This window comes from Pan paniscus, chromosome 22 (genome assembly GCF_029289425.2).
Source record: "Pan paniscus chromosome 22, NHGRI_mPanPan1-v2.0_pri, whole genome shotgun sequence".
NCBI lineage: Eukaryota > Metazoa > Chordata > Mammalia > Primates > Hominidae > Pan > Pan paniscus.
The window spans coordinates 28,753,512-28,772,986 of NC_073271.2; the positions used below are offsets into that span (position 1 = coordinate 28,753,512).

The window sequence follows — 19,475 nt, forward strand, 5'->3', positions numbered from 1 at the left end:
TTATAGTCCAGAGAAAGTTTTCAAATAATAAAAAACCTATGTGTATAAGAGAACATATAAACATACAGAAAAGACACATTCATCAGGTAGGGAAAAATCCTGTAACAACATCTACTCTCCTATTTCTAATACCTTTACGGAATACGATGAACCTGATCAAGAAAAAAACCAAAAAGAGAAAAAAACCTTTAGAACCAGTTTTACTATACTGAATTTATCATTTTTTTTTCTGAAATGTAATTAAAATCCTTTTTAATGAAGGATTACTTTATATCTTCATTAATTACTCAGGTAAAATGATAAAAAGCTGCCCAAATCCATCATTTCCTCATATACTGAGACTCTTAAGATATTTATTTAGTGACCATAATTGTTTTAAGTGTATCACTTTTATCCAAATAATGAAGTTTGTTCTTTTATCCAAATAATGAAGTTTGTTATTTTTGAAGAGTATGCTAAAATAATGTTAGAGTCGGAAGATCATCAAGTGCAATTCCCTCATTTTAGAGATGAGGAAATTGAGGCCTTGAAGGGTCACATGATTTCTCCAAGGTAACAAAACTGACGAGTAGTAAACAGGACTTAGAACCGAGACCCCTTGGCCCCAGGCGAGGTTTTACCTACCGGTCTGGCTGTACTGTATCCAGCAGGTCCTGGGCCTGCAAGTCCTGCTTGAGGTGAAGGCTGACTGCGTCCTGGAACAAAGACATCATATCATATATTTAAGTTTAAAAAAATAAACAAGAAACCATGTACTTACATTCCAAGTGTCTATTTCACGGTCCAGTTTTAAGGGTGAATAGCTACATTCAAGTGTTTTTACCTATATTATCTTTCCTTGTTGTTCCAGGGCTTTTGGGTGCTTTGAAGCAAGAAGGGAAAAAAAAATTAGTTGTAAGTTAACAATTAAGCAATATTGCATAACATCAGCTTGCTGTTCTGCTTCATTACCAGCAGAAATGGGGGCATGAGATGGTAACAAAACAAAGCACTTTGCTTTGTATAATGATGAAGGGTATTATCAGTCCTGAATGAAATACTCCAAAAGAGAGAAAAATTACAATATTTAGAGAGACCTTTATGGGAGACAAGTGGTGACTTTAGTTTGATATCTCACTCATGGGACCACTTTTAGGGTGGCATTCCCCATAGAGCTCTCTCTTGTGAACCTTGAAAACATACAGTCAGCTGTGTGAATGGTCACAAGATGCGGCACTGCTGCCCCTTAGAGTCTGGCAGACAAGTGGCTTCTGAGCAACAGACAGGACTGCATTTGTCAAATTACACAAGAGGCTCCTAGTAGCAATACTTTAGGGCTTCACGCTGTAGATGTCACTGTGGATAAGGTTATCTTATGATGAGATCTTTTGGATTTCTATAACAAAATCCCATCATTAAGACAGAAGACAGGCATATGTTATTACCAAATATCTGCCTTATGGAAGACAGTGTTAAAAATATGTTCAAACTCATTAGAAAGGTAGCTGAAGGATAAAATGAAATAAATTACTCTTGGAGCCAAAAGGAGTAGGAGTGACTATCAAGGGCAGCATCTTAGATAAACTCTCCTTTTTGTAAATAAATTCAAGTACAATTGTTATAAGAAATACATCAGCCTTTTAATAACTAAAATCATAACAAATGGCCTCTAGTCTTAAAGGTCTTTTAAACAAATCTGGCTCAGTGCTAATCTATAAAATAGCTATGTTATCTGAAATCAACTACAAAATACTATATTCTTGGATCTGAATTAATAGGGTTTAATTATAATCATTAATTTTTAAAACTTCAGGTTAGTAAAGTACATTTCTAAATATTTTACTTATTCTGAAAAGAATTTTGAAGGCATTCTTAAACAGTAATTTCACAACCTGGGCATATATAAACTATATATGAAACAGAGTACAAACAACATCAAGGATCTCAGGGAAATTAAATGGATATCCATTAGAAACTATAGGTGACATAGAATGAAGAGAGGAAAAAATACAAGGTATACATAAGGAGGGGAAAGAGAAGTTCACAGCTGGACCAAGAAAAGATTTAGTATGCCTGCAAACACTGGGGGGTGGGGAGGTGGGGCGCTGACACTGAGAAATAAAATGAGAGAACCACTTCTATAATGCAAGAGTCTTGTTACCTTCCATCTCTCTCCTAGCTACCCCAGGACTGGGAGGGGCTCCAATACCTTTTTAGAGAAAGAACAGAAACTATATATTGTTCAGGGCCCACAGCACAGAATGAAAGGCAGGCACACAAGACAATTTCCATAGTAAACTCACTTTTGCAAAAAGGCTCTTTTATTGCTTTAAATTTCTTCAAAGATATCAATACAAACCAAAGTGACTTTAGATGCTTGGCTCAAATCTGAATCCTCCCTTTACTCAAACAGAAGAGTAGAAACAGGATGACAGTTTTCTTTTTATGTATGCAATTACTACCAGTAGGGAATTTAAAAAATATGTTTAATGAAGACCTTTGCTTTAAAAATCATCTTACTCCTTATATCCAGAGCAAGTAAAAACTCTGATATTTGATAGTCAAAAGGAAAGAAATCATAAATTTCTATGAGACTACGTAAGTCTTTTGAAGTTAGTTTTTGATGCATTAATTTTAAAAACTCTAATGTACTATAGTGACGTAAAGGAATTATTGTTTATAGGATGAAAAACATGTTGCAAACACTACTTACAAAATAATTATGAAGGGGAGCAATTTTTAAAATTAAGACAGATTTCACTGTAATCCACTGGCTTGCTAATATAACTTTTGACAGATTCATTTTAAATTTATTTTCTACAGGATGTTTTCCTAATTAAAGCAGAAGATAAGCAAAAATTATCATGGAAATTTAAATAAAAGCAGGAGCTTGAAAAGGGAAAAATTAAATGTTTTCTATAAAAGCAGGAGCTTGAAAAGGGAAAAATTAAATGTTTTCTGTAGGTCAATGGAGAAATGATCACTTAGCTGTATTCGGCAGAAGCTGTAATGCTGAAATAATTTAGCTATTCTTATCACACGCAGTCATTAAGATCTACACACAGGCAAAGTCAGTCTGTAGTAAGACCTGAATTGCTCAGCCATGTCACTAGGCAAGCTACAATAGAAACAGACCAGGCTACACATGCACAGTGAGCCTTAGTAACACTGGATTTGTAAAAGTTCTTCTGAGGAATTGTGAAAACTCATCTCATCTTTTCTTGAGATTTAGATTAAATAAACTTGTCAAATGTATAACTCCAACTGAGCTCTGTGAGTTTTCATGTAAACCAAATAAACTATACTTCAAACAAAAAGTGACCCTTTGTGAATAAAAATTTCCTTATGAAGAAAGGAAAAGAAAATCATACAGTTCTTTGCTAATCCAAAAGCTTTTCCACTAGAAAATAAATGTATCACTAATCAGATACTTGGGAAATGTTCTGTATTTACTGTACCTGAATGACTTTTAAAATTAATATAACTTTTGGGTATTAAATCTTTGTAAATGAATCAACCACATTTATTAAAAAAAAAAAATTAGGCCTGATGAACAATCCCAGCCTACCTGGGAAATGAAAACCTTTATTAGTTTTATTTGTGGATTAGTTTTAAACTAGAATGTCATTCATTTTGACTTTTATCAAACAAACCTAAAATGTCTTTCAGGTGTAAAACATTAATGAACCACGATTCACACATGCTAACAAATGTAAATGGTTACCTCCAAATTCCTTTCTAGTGGGTGCAGGACTCCTAGCCCCTTATAGTTCATAAGAAAATAGGCAGCAGAAAGGAAATGACATTAAATACAGAAGTGAAATGTCAAAGATTGCTATAGTATCCATGACATCAAGTATCATGCAGGAATTACATATTATCTACGTACTACAAAAACTATTATTCAATGCATATGCTTATAATTGAAGTAACAGTACTATATTTAATTTAAAAGAACATTAAACAAATACATACAATTGTACATTAATACGTATGCTCTCCAGTTTTATTATACTTTTACAGAAATTAGTACATTTTAATTATTTTATGCTTATAAATCATCCAGAAATGAGGATTTTGAAAAAAATTAAACCTAATTTTACCTAAGAACAGTTTACATGCCTAACTAGATCAAATTAGCAAAAACAAAATAAACCTCTCTGGTTGGCTGGTGAGAAGGCAGCTAAAGGCAGCTGTGAAAACACCTTGGAGGAATCTACTCAGCAAACACTCTACCTTGTCTGTTGCGCCTACCATGTTCTTTAGAGAAAAGCTAAGAAATAGCAATAATGATAGAAAAAACAGTAAAATCCAGAAGCTAGAGATCGGAAAACATGCAAAACATTTTAAAATAGAGTGAAGAATTTTACATCTAGCAGAAATGATAATAAAAGGTTGTCACCTGAAGGCGGAGGAGGTCTCTGTGGGGGAGCCGGGCGTGTGGGAGGGGCGACCGGGCGGGGCGGCGGCGGCCGCTTGGGCTCCAAGGGCTGGGCGGGGTCTTTCTGCGGCAGCGGCGTTGCTGGCTGCGCGTCAATAGGAGAACCTAAAAAGCCCACAGGAGGTAAGAAGATCAGGTTCTAAGTAGCTGTTGACAGAAGGGAACAGTCCTTCATATATATGTGTAATGTTCTATAAAATGTGCACAATGGTGTAAAGAAAGGGCATGTATTTTCAGTATGAATAACAAAAGCAGTCTACTATTAAACTGCCCTTTGGTACCATGGCAGCAATAATGCTACCTCTGTGCTGACTTCTTACCTAGGCCTCAGGTGCTGAAAGCTAATTTACTAAGTGGCCCTACTGATATGCACAAAGTATTGTTTGAGTTAAGCCATTTTGTAGTCTGGCCAGTAGAGAGAAGAAAAAGCTCAAATAGTTAATGGGTTCATACCATAGAAAATCATCAGTTATAAGACATAGACAAACCTAACCACATAGAAAAAAGATTAAGAACAATTGTCATCTAGTGACAGTTATAGCAAGTTTCCTTTCCATTGAGAGCTTATCATCTACAAGTTTTCCTATTCTGTACCGGAGAAAACAGGGTGCACTTTATCACCTAGGTATGAAACTTAAACGATGACTCTCCAACATCAAGCACATTGGCCACAGGAAGCCATACAAAACTTTCAAATAAAATGCATACTCTGTGCACTGGGAGGCCCAGGAGTTCTTGACGGTGCTCGGCTTGGTCTGATGGGAAGGGAAGGTACAGGACCCTCTGATATCGTAGGTGACTGGCAGGGACTAGTTCGGGGTGAAGAGCTGGGGGAAGTACCAAGGCCGGAACTTGAAGATGGCTGGAGATGCTGAGGAAGAAGTTCCTCCACTTCAGCACTATAGTCATCAACATCACCTAAGGAAAAGCAGGCTTGATCAGAGATAACTCCATTTTAACTTGCTCAGAGATTTTTTTCACCTTAGGTTTTAAAAAGTTAAAATACACAAAACAAATATGAACATTATGTCATTGCAAACACACATGGATTAAGCATGAAGGCATGTATAAAACCACAATTAGTAGAAATGCTTGTTTCAGAAGATGTAAAGATATCTATTGTCTCTGAGCAATAAGATGTCAGGTGACCAACCACTTGGAGCTGGGGTGACCCAATGGGCTTTCAATATGCCCCAGAGCAGCTTCTCCAGTGCAAGCCAACTCAAGTTTCCTGCTCTCCTTCCAAACCTGTCCACTGTGCTCTGTGGAACTGCCCCACTCCCTTGCCTAACCCAGGTCCAGCCTCAGAGTCAACAAGCTCTCAGGAGCCACACAGTCTTCCCCCAGAAGGCTCCTCCCTGCAACCCTCACCCCACGAAGACACGCTTTGCTTTAATTAAGTAAACACTGGTTCTCCCCCAGGGTCTCCTCATCTCCACTTACTTCTGGGTAGGAAAGTGGGGTCAAGGTAACCCTTGCAACCTAACTGCCATTCCAGAACATTAGTCTTCCAACCCTGAACAAAAAGTCCTACTGCTCTGAGGCTATGCCATCAGGAATTTATGTAACACCCTCTACCCCCACTTGGTACAGTCATCTCCAACGTCCATTCTTCCATTTCCTGAACCCACTCACTGAGGACTAAGCAGAGAGCAAGACTGTAAGTCAGGTCCCGCACCATCTTTCTGCGTGGCATCAAAGTCCATGTGGACAACTTGTTCAATAGCAAAATGCCTTGGTCCTATCCTTATGGACATTCGCCTTCACTCCTAACCCACACCCCTCAGAACTGCACTCTTCTGAAATAATAAACTCAAAAGCTTAATTCTGACTTTGGCCTCCCAGCTTTTCAGTTCTCTCCCTTGGCTACTCCTTCTCTTTTGATTTCTTCAGAAGCCAGGGCTTGATCCCTCTAACTTTTACCTCCATCTGATTCTGCTTTCTTCTGTACCTACCTTCAGATTCTATGGTTCTTCATCTCAAACATTACCCTACTTCACTCTTCTTCCATTGCACGTGCTTGACATAACCCCATCCCTGCACTGATTCCCCTGTTTAATCTTTCTGTGGTAACATTTGGATTGCTGACTGCCTCTGCTAAAGAAAACCACCCAGTCCTGACAACTGCAGTCACATTTGAAATTATGCTTTTCAGTCTCTTCTGGCCTAAAGTGCCTGGCAATTCCATGATTTGCTGGTTTGCTCTTCCCCTCACCCTTTGCTCTTCAGGAGCTTTACTGCAAAACTCCTTAACCCTCCTGAAACTGTGAGCTGTCCCACTCCTGCAGATCACTTCAACACTTCACAGAGAAGAGGGAAGTCTTAAGATGGGAACCCCTACTTCAACAGCCTGCCCCCAAGCTGGAGTCTCATTACATGGTTGTCACTTGGGTATCTGAGGATGGAACAAATGGGCCCCACCCAGCCTAATTTTCTCAGTGACACTGCTCTACTATTCTGCCTTGCCCTTCCCCCAAACCATCAGCCCTTTCTCCTCTACTTTTCCATTAGCACTGTGCATTCTCAAGCCTGTCCCATCCAAAACCACCACCCTAGGACCTCCAATCTTCCTAGAGCAATTGCCCTCTTCTCTTTCCCCCCAAACTTTCTTAAAGAGTTGTCTACAGACACTTTTCTCCACTTCTTCACCTTCCATCCATATCAATTTACCACTATCTGACTTCATCACTTCCGAGATCACTCTCATGAAATGTCAACAACAGCTTCCCTTCCTGTTATTAAATCAGAAGGACACATTTCTGTCCTCATTTCTTCTCATCTTTCTGTGTTACAAGACCCACTGACTACTCCCCTTCCATGCTCCACTTTCTTTCCTTGATTTTTAAGCCATGAATTTCTCTTGGCTCTTTGACATTTCTAGAAACAATTGCCATTGTTCCTTCTCATTTTCTTTTCACGGGCAGCCTTCTTCTGTCTATATTTAAACTCTGTGTTTCCACATACTCAATCCCAGGTCTGTATTTCTCCATATTCGATTCATTCTCTTCTGTCTCGTCATAATCCTATTGGCCAAAGTTATATTAACAAATGCCCATGACTTTGCAGGCTATTAGAGCTGCCTTGACTCCAGAGCTCTTTCCTGAGCACCAGACTCATGTTTGACTGACTCCATGAACATCTCAAATTCAACATATCCGAAACAAAATTCATCTTCCATCCCACACCTACTTCTCTCTCTGCATTTCTTTTCTTCATTTACTCCCTCACAAACATCCCTCCATAATCCATTTGGATCCTCTTTATCCCCACTTAGACTGTGCACATGCTTTCTTCTTGGATCACTCCTCTATAGCATTAATTCCATTCTCCCTGAGTCTTTGGATTCTCAACTTAAATTTCAATTCCTCTGGGAAAGCTTGCCCAATTTCCCAAATCCAGGTTAAGCAAATTTCCCATGAGCTACCACAAAACCATTCATTATCACATTTATGTCACTTTATTATAATTGCCTGCTTACTTACATGTAACACCCAATAAGCTATGAGTTCTGGAAAGGCAAGAACCACAGCTGTCGAATCTCCAGCACCCAGCTGTATCTGGCATAAAGGTACTACATAAATATGTGTGGACTGAGTAAACAAATGAACAGATAATGTGAAAATGAGATAACCTTGTAAGACGTTCAACTCTTAAATGTGGTACCTAGCTATACAGGGCATTACAGTATTATTATAATCTAAGGTATGCATTTTAATGAAAAACTGGCTAGAATAGCATATTGTGTTAGAAAACAAATGCATTTAAAATTTTTTTCTTTTGATAATGTTGCCATCAAACAAATGCATTTTTAAATCATGTTTAAGGAAATTTTCGGCGTAATTACTTAAATTCATTTCTGTTCTTAGAATACCCTTTTGGAACTTCTACTTTTTTACCTCAACTTTAATTATTGGGACTAAACCATACACCAACAATACTAATTTGGGTATTTATCCAATAAGAATATAAATTAACATTTGTAAAGGTCCTAATATTTGAATGGAAGAATGGTAAATACATTTAAAGTATACGCAAAATAAACACAATATGATGTGAAATAAATTTGTTTTGTTTTGTTTTGTTTTGAGACAGCCTCGCTCTGTTGCCCAGGCTGGAGTGCAGTGGCACAATCTCGGCTCACTGCAACCTCTGCCTCCTGGGTTCATGCGATTCTCCTGCCTCAGCCTCCTGAGTAGCTGGGATTACAGGCGTGCACCACCACGCCCAGCTAAATTTTGTACTTTTAGTAGAGACAGGGTTTCGCCATGTTGGACAGGCTGGTCTTGAACTCCTGGCCTCAGGCAATCCACCCTCCTCAGCCTCCCAAAGTGCTGTGATTGCAGGCATGAGCTGCCGCACCTGGCCAAAATACATTCTAATTAATAGTGCTATGTACGTCCCAAGAAGAAGAAAGATGAACTTGGAAAATAAGACTTTACAGATTGGAAGAAAACATATCTAGAACTACAAGAAGTAAATGTGTTTAAGAAACAAACCTTCCATATCAAAATCTGCTGCAACCTCTGCATCTTCACCAAGCAGGGTAGAGCTTGTTGATGATGGCAATGCAATGCTAATTTTCTCTAAACTCATTTCTTCTTCCAAATTTTTGATCCAGTCTGGACTTTTTAAAGCAATAGTTATAGTCCGATTCAATAACTAGCGGAGTAAAAGAGATATAAAATAAAGATTAACATGAAAGCTAACTATTTTGGAATAAAGAGGCTGACTTCGTTAAACTATGCAATGGTATAGACAGTTAATTTAGTTAGACAATTCAGCATAGTTCTTTCACATATACTAAATTTCAAACTAGTTTAAAGGTTGTTCCCAGTTCTCCCTTTAAACACCTGTGGTGATAAATAAAGATCTTTTCTAGGCTGCCCAGAGATGCAAGTTTCCTTTGCTACAACCACTATGTTTTCCTGGCCAGATGTAAATTCACCAACAACTCTGCTACATAACTTTATACTTTCTTAATTTTGATTCACAGATTAAGTAATTGTTCCCAGGTGAAACAACTACAAAAGAGACAGCAGAAAATCTTTAAAATGCATTTCCTGTTCCTGTTCATTTGGTCTTTCCTAACTTGGCATATGGTCCTAAGAGCTGCTATATTGTCAGCTGCTAAGTGCTAACCTATACAGTTTTAGCATTTCAAATGTCAGAAGAATATTAAGAGAACTGAACACCATTTTAAATCTTCAACAAAAATTAATCATTCTAAAAACAGAATGACTTCTACCTGTGAAACTGGCACTCTGCCTTCTCTATAAATTTGGGTGACTTTTAGACTAAAGTATAATCTAAGACAACCAAGACATTATAATCAAATTATAGCAGATCGTGTCAATGTATTTAAAAAATACTCTCAAAAAAACTTGCTGATAACAGCAAGACTCTTTGGTCAAGGATAAAATGTGCACTAGAAAGGAGTTCTCATTTAAAACCCATATTCTTATAACAAACTTGCTTTCTAAATTTAATCTCTCTCCCACATAGTTTCAATTTCCTTTGTTTGAAGAGTTTCTTAATGTGAACAAGATGTGAATATTTTTGGTATTTGCAAATGAACTGTGTAGCTGTGATCAATATGCTGTGCTGACAGTTGGCACCTTTGTGGGTACAGATCTTCCTTAGCTCAAAGTGTTACTGATAGTAGAATTCCTTGAAGGCATAATAATGGAGAGGTTGAAAGTTGCTGAACTGAGTGGCACAGTTGTGTTTATTAGTAATGTAGCATCCACACTGAGCTTTAAAGTCAGAATCCTAAGAATTCATAATCCTTTACTTGCCAAGTAGATATGAGTACTAAAATCAATCCAATTTCAGAACTTAACACGCTTTACAAGTCATATATTACTTTTCAAAGTCAACAAAATTCTTTTATATTCATCAAAAAATACTAACAAGCATTCTTAAATACCTATCACCATAATGGCCAATTAAGATGTAATTCCTTAGGAATATCCCCTTGGTAGAGACCAGGGCCAAATGAAAAGGAAGAAATTTAGAAGACCAAAAAAAATTCAAAAAGATACATAGAGGTTCACTGGAATATTGGCTTTAATAATTAAGAATAGGAAATAATCTAGATGTCTATAGGAGTTTGGTTTAATAAATGTATATATTTATTCACAAAATGAAATTAATGAAGCCATTAAAAATGACATATTTGTTTAAGATGTCCCTGACACAGTCATAAGAGGTAGTAAGAAAATAGCTTTATAACACGGTTTCAATTTGTGTTTGCGTATACGCATATCCCATTTGTGTTAATGTGTTTGTGTGTATATAAAATCCCATTTGTATTTACATATGTATATGCTAATATGAAGGTTAAGAGAAATTACTTCAGAATGGTAGCATTATGTGAGTGGTCTTATTTTTAATTCTTTTCCATGTTTCCTGATACATGATTTTACATGAGTATACTAGTATTACATTTAGGAAAACAAACAAAACTCTACAAAACCTATTTCAAAAGCAATACACACAAAGAATTTTTTTTTTTTTTTTTTTGAGACAGAGTCTCGCTCTGTTGCCCAGGCTGGAGTGCACTGGTGCAATCTCGGCTCACTGCAACCTCTGCCACCCAGGTTCAAGTGATTCTGCTGCCTCAGTCTCCCAAGCAGCTGGGATTACAGGCGCCCACCACGCCTGGCTACTTCTTGTATTTTTAGTAGAGACAGGTTTTTGCCATGTTGGCCAGGCTGGTCTCAAACTCCTGACCTCAGGTGATCCGCCTGTCTCGGCCTCCCAAAGTGCTGGGATTACAGGCGTGAGCCACCGCACCCAGCCTAATACATACAAAGAATTTTTTTTTCTCCAAAGAAGTTGATGTGACAGAAGAAGCAGCTCAGGACAGTGCTCACAGAGTTGCTCAGTGCTGCAGGAATCAGGCCTAGAGTACAATCCATCCTGTGCACTGACTATATACTTAGAAATTTAGGATTTGGGTCTAAAAGAGTTCAGAAAAAAATGACAGATGAAGCACTTCAGAGAAGTAAAACTATTCCAGGCCAACAATGTAAGTTTCCGTCATCAATGACTTTTCAAATCACAGGTTAGGAATATCTCCATTCGTTAAAAATTTCTAAAGTACTTCAATGGGATGGATCTGTTATCTCTGGAAATTAATTTAGTTATGTTTGAAGAAGATAACTAGGTAAGCCAAGCCAATGAAACAAATTCCTAGGAATAATGAGCACCTCTCTCCCTTGTTTTCTGGTACATAATGCATTTTCTTCACTTGATAGAATGTTTTTCTACTATACAGATAAGCCAGACTACCCCCAATTAAAAATTTAAAACTTTTTGCATCATAAAATGTAATAAATCAAATTAGGTGCTAAACATGTTTCCTTCTTAGTCTATATCAACAGTTAATATCTCTGGGGAGGGGCCAAAATACGCCTAGGCTAGTCAGAAATCCAGTCTAAATAAAAAACATTAAATAACTCCTCAAACATACCATAAGGTCTTTTCCCCTCCCATTTAGATAATCTTGCTGCATGTCTATACAAATATCATACCATCTTCAGACATTTAATTTCAGAATGGTTTAGAATCAACAAATGCTACCTTACCTCTTTACCATTTAGGCTCAGAACATTCAAGGCAGAGCTTCCCTCCAAAAATGTAACCCACATTTTATCTTCTACAAATCTTTAAGAAAAACAATAAAAAACCATAATTAATAACATAGACATAACAAGCTCAGTGACTACTCCCATGATTATTGATCATTAACAAGGGCCACAAGAGGCCAGGAAGTAAAAAGTAAAGGAGGGAGCGCAGGTAGGGCTGGTGGTGACCTGGAGAGGGCACTCTTCCCCTAAAAACACTCTAACTCCAATTTCAAATACTATGTTAATGGAACAGCCACAAGAAATGAGTCTGTGCACCTCCATTTGTGATCACTGCTAATCCAGTCCCATCCAATCCTCCATTTCATTGACAAGGCAAAAAGGGACAGAGGTTAAGTGACTTGTTCAAAGTGACTCTATAAGGAGAATAAGTTACAGGGCTGGAATCCAAGTCTCCTGACCCCACAACCCAGTACTATGTATTTTCACTGTCTCAGTGACTTCCCTGAAGAAAATTTCCTATGATCAAAAAAGATGAGAGTTGCCAGTGAAAGAAAACAAAACCAGACTGGCCCCAAGAAGCCTTAGATAAGTTATGCTCCTTGTCTTTCGTCATTGACAAACATTTACTCTTTTGGGACTTCAATGGTCTTTGATAGGATTCCAAGTTTTTACTTTTGAAATAAAAAAACTATCAAGAGGAAAAAAAAAATAAAAAGGACAGAAGAAGTTCTGAAGAGGGTCGCGGGTATGTAATGAAGTTATTATTCAAAAAAGAACAAATTATGATGTTATCAATCTTATTACAGAAATAATTTGGTGAGTTAAACCACAAGTTCAGAAATCTTTACAGATTTTTCCACAATGAGAGGAAAACATGTACACACAAACACACACACACACACATACACACACACACAGAGTATCACTCTCCCCCTAACCCCCTACTTAAACTAGGATTCCAAAGTATGAATTATGAATATTAAGAGGAAAAGGCCAAAACAAAAGTGTGCATAAGTACTTCACCCTGGTAAAATCAAGGGCCTGGAGGGAACCGATTTCTACAATCCCACAGATATGACCAAGGCAACTGACTCAATTTCTTTGGCATAAAACTAAATTGCAGGATGCTATCCTTTGAAATACACAGGGAGACCATTCTTACCTAACTACACGAAGGTATCTTTTTCAGATTGTTGGCAATGGAGACTATCCCTCCTCCAAAGGTTATAATCACCACTGTAAGCATACATTTATGCTGCACCAGTCCCCTAAGACCCCAAACATTATTTGTTCTTTGATAGGTACCAACACTTTTGTGGTCCTGGGTTAGGGTTAATATCTTTGTCCTTATTCTCAATCAGCAATGTGCCCCTTACACATTTCTAACTTTAACGAGGGATTCTGGTTCTTATATCTATTGATTTATGTAAGTTCTTTTGGAAGCTATATTTTCTTCCTGCTTTCACTCACTACAGTAAAAGCTTCTAGACTCTTCCTTCAATTAATGTAAGCATCTATACGTATTTAAATTTATCCCATACACATTTCCAGGGAACCTCTTATTTAAAAATAAAGGGGTTCACAGGGTTTACTCATTCCTTAATGGCTGTCTTAATCTAGACTAAAAGGTAATAATCAGTTTCTTCTCACTACTTATAGAGATCCTCTCCTTGTTGACTTTCAGTGTTTGCTTTTTCTCTTCCAACTTAGTCATCTTGGGGTTTAACAACCAGAATATTCCAGGTTGGAGACACCCCATGGTTTTATAATGTTAGGTTAATGCCTTAGTTTCTTACCAATACTTTTCCTAATGATGACAAACATTTGTGGGAAACCTTCTGGCTTCAATTTAACAAGTTCTTTAGAGGTTGGGTTATAAAGACAGGTCCCTTTCCTGTATCAGAGTCTTTCATCCCTTACACAGTTTGGATTCTTTGTAGCTCAGTGCAGTATTTTACATTTGCTCAGGAAGACATTTATCTGCTACTCTGCTGCCCACTCACACAGTCTACATGATGCTTCTGGTGGTTTGGCATTTCTGTACTTGGCAAAGTATACTGTCATCTGTACACTTGCAGATTTCACTGTGTACTTTCAAGAACCTTAAGATTTTTGAAATGTTTTGATTTGTTTAATTTGAAAGCTTTGGGATAGATCTTTGTCAAAAGATTTGAGGAAAGTCTAAACACAATTTCTTCTCCATTTGTTCATTTACTCTCTGAAAGGACTTAAGGTGTCTCTGATTTTCACTCTGTAGAAGCCATACCATCTTAATTCTGTGGACTACGCCCTTTAGGATCTGGGGGTGTCATTACACACAAGCTGACTTTCCCTACTAGATTACAAGCAGGAGTTGTATCTTCCATTTCTCCTCTGCTCTTCTACAGCAACTAGTATAGAGATCTGCCCACCAAATATCTATCAAACATACCTAACTAAGCAAATGAATGGTATTTAAAGGGATTTAATGGTACCTCTTTCCCTATGAAATCCAAACACATGCACACATGCACATCATTCAGTCTCTCAAAACTGCTGTATAGTTGGAAGAGAACGTTTTTAAAACAAGGAAACAGGCATCTGGTTCTGCAAAAGGCAGATGGCTAGATCAATGAGGGAAACCAAGACTAGAAGGAATGACTCTTGACTAGTCATCACATCTCTGTTAGAAATTAAATATACTTAAAATTACTCAAATTTCTTTAACTGAGGTAGGGAGGGAGTCATTCTTATCTCTCCTTAAAAAAAAAAAAATAGCAATCACAGCTTCATTTTGTTATAGGGTTTTGTTACATGTTCTATTGTATAGGAATCGTGGGAGTTCATATCTGAACTTGCACCTATTTTTGTTTTCAATTGTTCACATAAAGTTTCACTGGTTAGCTGGGTATGGTGGCTCACGCCTGTAATCCCAGCACTTTGTGGGGCTGAGCTGGGCAGATCGCTTAAGGCCAGGGGTTTGAGACCAGCCTGGGCAACATGGTGAAACCCTGCCTCTACAAAAACAAAACAAAACAAAACAAAACTTAGCCAGGTGTGGTGGTGTGCACTTGTAGACCCAGCTATTTGGGAGGCTGAGGTGGGAGAATTGCTTGAGCCTGGGTGGTTGGGGCTGCAGTGAGACATGAACACATGACTGCATTCCAGCCTGGGTGACTGGGTGAGACCCTGTCTTAAAAAAAAAGTTTCACTATTCATTTAAGCTTTCTAAGTTGAGAATTCAGTTATAAAACCTACAGAATAATATCCACAGTATGATCTTGCTTTAGTTTGGAAATAAAAATACTCATATACTAAACACTAAATAAGGTGGTATCTTTCTTTTTTAAAATTCTCTCCTTCCCCAAATAAGGTGATTTCTATATAGAAATGATTGTTTATGAATCACAAGCTACTTTTGCATAATAAACATCTTACCTTATAAGTATAACTTCACCAAAACTTGCAAACTGCTGCAGAAGCTCATCAATCAAGGCATCATCAAAAAAATTATTTTCTGGTAAAGAACTTTTGATTGAGACCAATACTGTACCATCTGGTGGACCCTGAACTGCAATTACTTCTTTATAAATGTTTTGCCTCTCTTCAGCTTCAACTTCAAATATATCTATATCAATCAGGGCAACGACAGGCCTTAAGGCATAAAGGAAGATAGATGTATTAGAAATGTTTTTAAAAGGGTGTATTTCAAACAAATTTCAAACACTATTAGAAAAACTGAGACTGCTTAAACCTGTGGTCAGAAGTCTTCAGCTCAGCTCTTCCATAGTGCAGCAAAGTGCCTGGAGTCCACGTGTATAGAATTTTGCTTTCATCTTGAAAACTAGCATTTAGAAGATCTAGATCTTCAGCTGCAGTCAGAAGAAATGAAAACACAAGAGAAGCTGTATGAGCAGGACAGATCGTGTAGAGCAAAAAGGCATTCTCCTTCCTTTCATGAGCTTCAGTGGTTTGAGGCTGGAATGCCAGAAACACTTGGTAATAGGCAGGCAGTCTAAATACCTTTAAATTCGAAAGGTTTTGGTAAAGTTATCATTTTATTCTTTATTTAGTAAAAATTAAGATCTGGCTTTATTTCCAAGATTACTTAAAGGACTGGGACTAAATGGTGTTTCATAAACAATTTAAGAGACAAGTGGCAGTTCAAAACATATGCAAACCACTAAAGTTAGCTTAAAAACCTAAATTAGCTTCAATTAAAAATTTCACAAAAATATTTCCTTGCTTCTCTTTACATGAAATTATATGAAAATAGGCTGAAAAATTAAATAAGTTATTATAAACAGATCTGATAATATTTCTAAAAATCTGACATATTTAAATTTTATTTATTCTATTCCAGTTAACGTTTCTTGAAAAACAATATTCTCCTCATTTGATATTATGTCATTCCCTGCTTCCTCATAAGTTTACATTAGTTCATTTAAATAAAGAAGCCCATTTCCCAACCTGATCTATCAAAAGGCCATTTCCTCCTTCTCCAAAGGACACGGTCTGTCCATGCAGGGGTGCGGCACTTTTCACTGGTGTCATAGTCGTCAGAAAACAAGTCATACTTATATGTCGGAGCAAAGGTTACCTTTCCTTCTAAAAATCCTCTAAAAATCTAAAATAAACATATACAAAGTAAGTTATTCCCAAACAGCAACAAGTTCTGTTTTCATTCAGACAGTCATCCATTAAATGTCTATTACATGCTGGATGCTCTCAGAAGAAATCTGTATGCGTCTGATGAACACTTCTAGCTGAATGGAACAAAGCTTAGAAAAATAACCTGAGACATAGCATTTTTCATACCCATAGGGACAGGAGACAGGGAAATTCTGGGCAGAAGTGGGTGGGTCCCCTTGCTGGGTCCCACCCTCAAGCCAAAAAGTCTGTTACCACAGCCCCAAATGAGAACTTATATCCCTGTTTTCCCGCTCGAATGTTGCTTTTTCCAAAACCACCCATGGCCTGCCTTGCCCCCAGTCCTGTGCCCATAAAAACCCCAGGCTCAGCTGGCAGAGAGAGGAGAGGCAGCTGGATATCAGAGAGAAGCAGCTTGACTTCAAAGGGACAGCTTGGCAGCATAGTTTTGGAGAGGAGTCTGGCCATGGGATGGCTGGATTTCAGGGGAAGATTATCTTATTGCTCTGTCCCCTTTTCAGCTCCCCTTCCTGCCAAGAGCCATTTTCATCGGCAATAAAATACCCCATATTTACCATCTTCAATTCGTTCATGTGACCTCATTCCTCCTGGACACCAGATAAGAACTCGGGTGCCATGAGTGTGGGAGCATAAGGCTGTCGCACTGACCCTCCACTAAGCTGTTAACACTTAAGCCATCTGCAGGCAGCAGAGCTACAACAGCACTGTAACACTTTCTGTGGGGCTTCAGGGGTTGGAGGCACCCTCCCCTAGACACTGCCACAGGCCTGGTACAAAGTTCGCTCTTGCCGGTGCCCAAAAGCGCTCACCCCAGCTCCTGCACTCACTCACCAGAACTCCCCCTCCTACAGGGGTGGAGTGCAGTGGGTCAAGTGAGCCGAGTTCGCCCCACCAGTGCCCATGCACTCCAGTTCCCACCTGCGAAGCAGTCAGGGAAATATCCTGCTTCAATACCACTTGTTTGACATTTGATTAAACTAACTACATGAATAAGGGAATTCTGCCTGATCTTTGAGCTATATGAGACATTTGGAACTGTAAATGGGATTCTGGAAACATCTAGCCTGATATCTTATTCTCAATGAGGTGCTGAGGCCTGAAAAGGTAATGCGGTGCCCAAAGATTCAAGTCTGGTGATCACCAGGCACCATACCAGATGGCCACTGATCCTTTTACCTAAAAAAAAAAAAAAATGTAATAAATTCTTCCCAAATTTTGTGGTCATAAGCTTTAAGAAGTGTTTCAAAAGTCAGATGACATAGAAACAAAAGAAAAGTCAATAACCACAGGACTTAACCCAAAAAAAAACAGCCCTAAAGATGAAGATTCTAAACTATCACCAAGGAAAAAAAAGTTTATCCTTCTATTTGAAAGTGAATCTTATAGATACATAATATATTTTTCTTTATGGGAATTATTATGGGTTTTCTCTTTCCTATTTTTATTACTTTTAAGGGAGGATACCACCCCTCATATTGTCTGATGCCCAATTTCTGCCTCCAAAGAAAGAAGTAAAAACTAAAAGGCAGAAATGGAAGCCACAAGCAGATAGCCCAGCACTGCGCCCTGGGCCTGGTGGTTAAAAATCAACCCCTGACCTAACTGTTTGTGTTACCTATAGATTTCAGGCCTGTATGGAAAAGCATCATGAAAATCCCTGTCCTGTTCCATTCTGATTACTGGTGCATGCAGCCCCCAGTCACATACCCCCTGCTTGCTCAATTGATCATGACCCTATCACGCGGACCCCCTTGGAGTTGTAAGCCCTTAAAAGGGACAGGAATTGCTCACTCGGGGAGCTCAGTTTTTGGAGACGCAAGTCTGCCGATGCTCCCAGCTGAATAAAGCCCTTTCCTTCTACAACTCGGTGTCTGAGGGGTTCTTGTCTGAGGCTCGTCCTGCTACATTTCTTGGTTCCCCGACCGGGAAGTGAGGTGATTAACGGATGGTCGAGGCAGCCCCTTAGGTGGCTTAGGCCTGCCCTGTGGCACATCCCTGTGGGGGACTCCAGCCAGCTTGAGCAATGCGGATCCTGAGAGCACTCCCGGGTAGGTAATTGCCCCGGTCGAACGCCTCACCACAGCAGCGCATGGCAGGCCCCCATGAGTTAAAGGAAAAACTTATGTTGGCCCCAGCCCTAGGACTACCAGATTTGACAAACCCCTTTACACTCTATGTGTCAGAAAGATAAAAAATGGCAGTTGGAGTTTTAACCCAGACTGTGCGGCTCTGGCCAAGGCCAGTGGCCTATCTCTCAAAACAACTAGATGGGGTTTCCAAAGGCTGGCCCCCATGTCTAAGGGCCCTGGCAGCAATGGCCCTGTTAGCACAAGAAGCAGATAAACTAACCCTTGGGCAAAACCTGAATATAAAGGCCTTCCATACTGTGGTAACTTTGATGAATACCAAAGGACATCATTGGCTAACAAATGCTAGATTAACCAAGTACCAAAGCTTGCTATGTGAAAATCCCCGCATAACCACTGACGTCTGTAACACCCTAAATCCCGCCACCCTGCTCCCAGTATCAGAGAGCCCGGTCAAGCATAACTGTGTAGACGTGTTGGACTCAGTTTATTCTAGCAGACCTGACCTTCGGGACCAGCCATGGGCATCAGCAGACTGGGAGTTATACATGGACGGGAGCAACTTCATCAATCCACATGGAGAAAGATGTGCAGGATATGCGGTGGTAACTTTGAATGCTGTCATTGAAGCCAAACCATTGCCACAGGGCACTTCAGCCCAGAAGGCTGAGCTCATTGCTTTAACTCGGGCTCTAGAACTCAGTGAAGGTAAGACTGTAAACATCT

The 19,475-nt window shown here is 38.8% G+C and overlaps 1 protein-coding gene across 13 annotated transcripts in view; it reads right to left on the reverse strand.

Annotated features, from left to right (window-relative positions):
* The window catches only part of SYNJ1 (synaptojanin 1), a 99,777-nt gene that overhangs the window by 12,545 nt on the left and 67,757 nt on the right, over positions 1-19,475 (reverse strand). For 6 of the 13 annotated variants that reach the window (XM_063601298.1, XM_003823995.4, XM_034948274.3 and 3 more), the window contains exons 19-29: positions 16,462-16,618; positions 15,746-15,863; positions 15,430-15,645; positions 12,010-12,088; positions 8,917-9,079; positions 5,129-5,338; positions 4,382-4,525; positions 3,704-3,742; positions 2,141-2,188; positions 824-862; positions 625-695 (exon numbers count right to left, since the gene is read on the reverse strand). In XM_063601298.1, coding sequence (XP_063457368.1) covers positions 625-695; positions 824-862; positions 2,141-2,188; positions 3,704-3,742; positions 4,382-4,525; positions 5,129-5,338; positions 8,917-9,079; positions 12,010-12,088; positions 15,430-15,645; positions 15,746-15,863; positions 16,462-16,618 — 1,284 coding nt within the window. The remainder of the gene's footprint in view (positions 1-624; positions 696-823; positions 863-2,140; positions 2,189-3,703; positions 3,743-4,381; positions 4,526-5,128; positions 5,339-8,916; positions 9,080-12,009; positions 12,089-15,429; positions 15,646-15,745; positions 15,864-16,461; positions 16,619-19,475) is intronic. The other 7 variants (XM_055105250.2, XM_034948271.3, XM_003823994.4 and 4 more) reach the window with 2 other exon arrangements.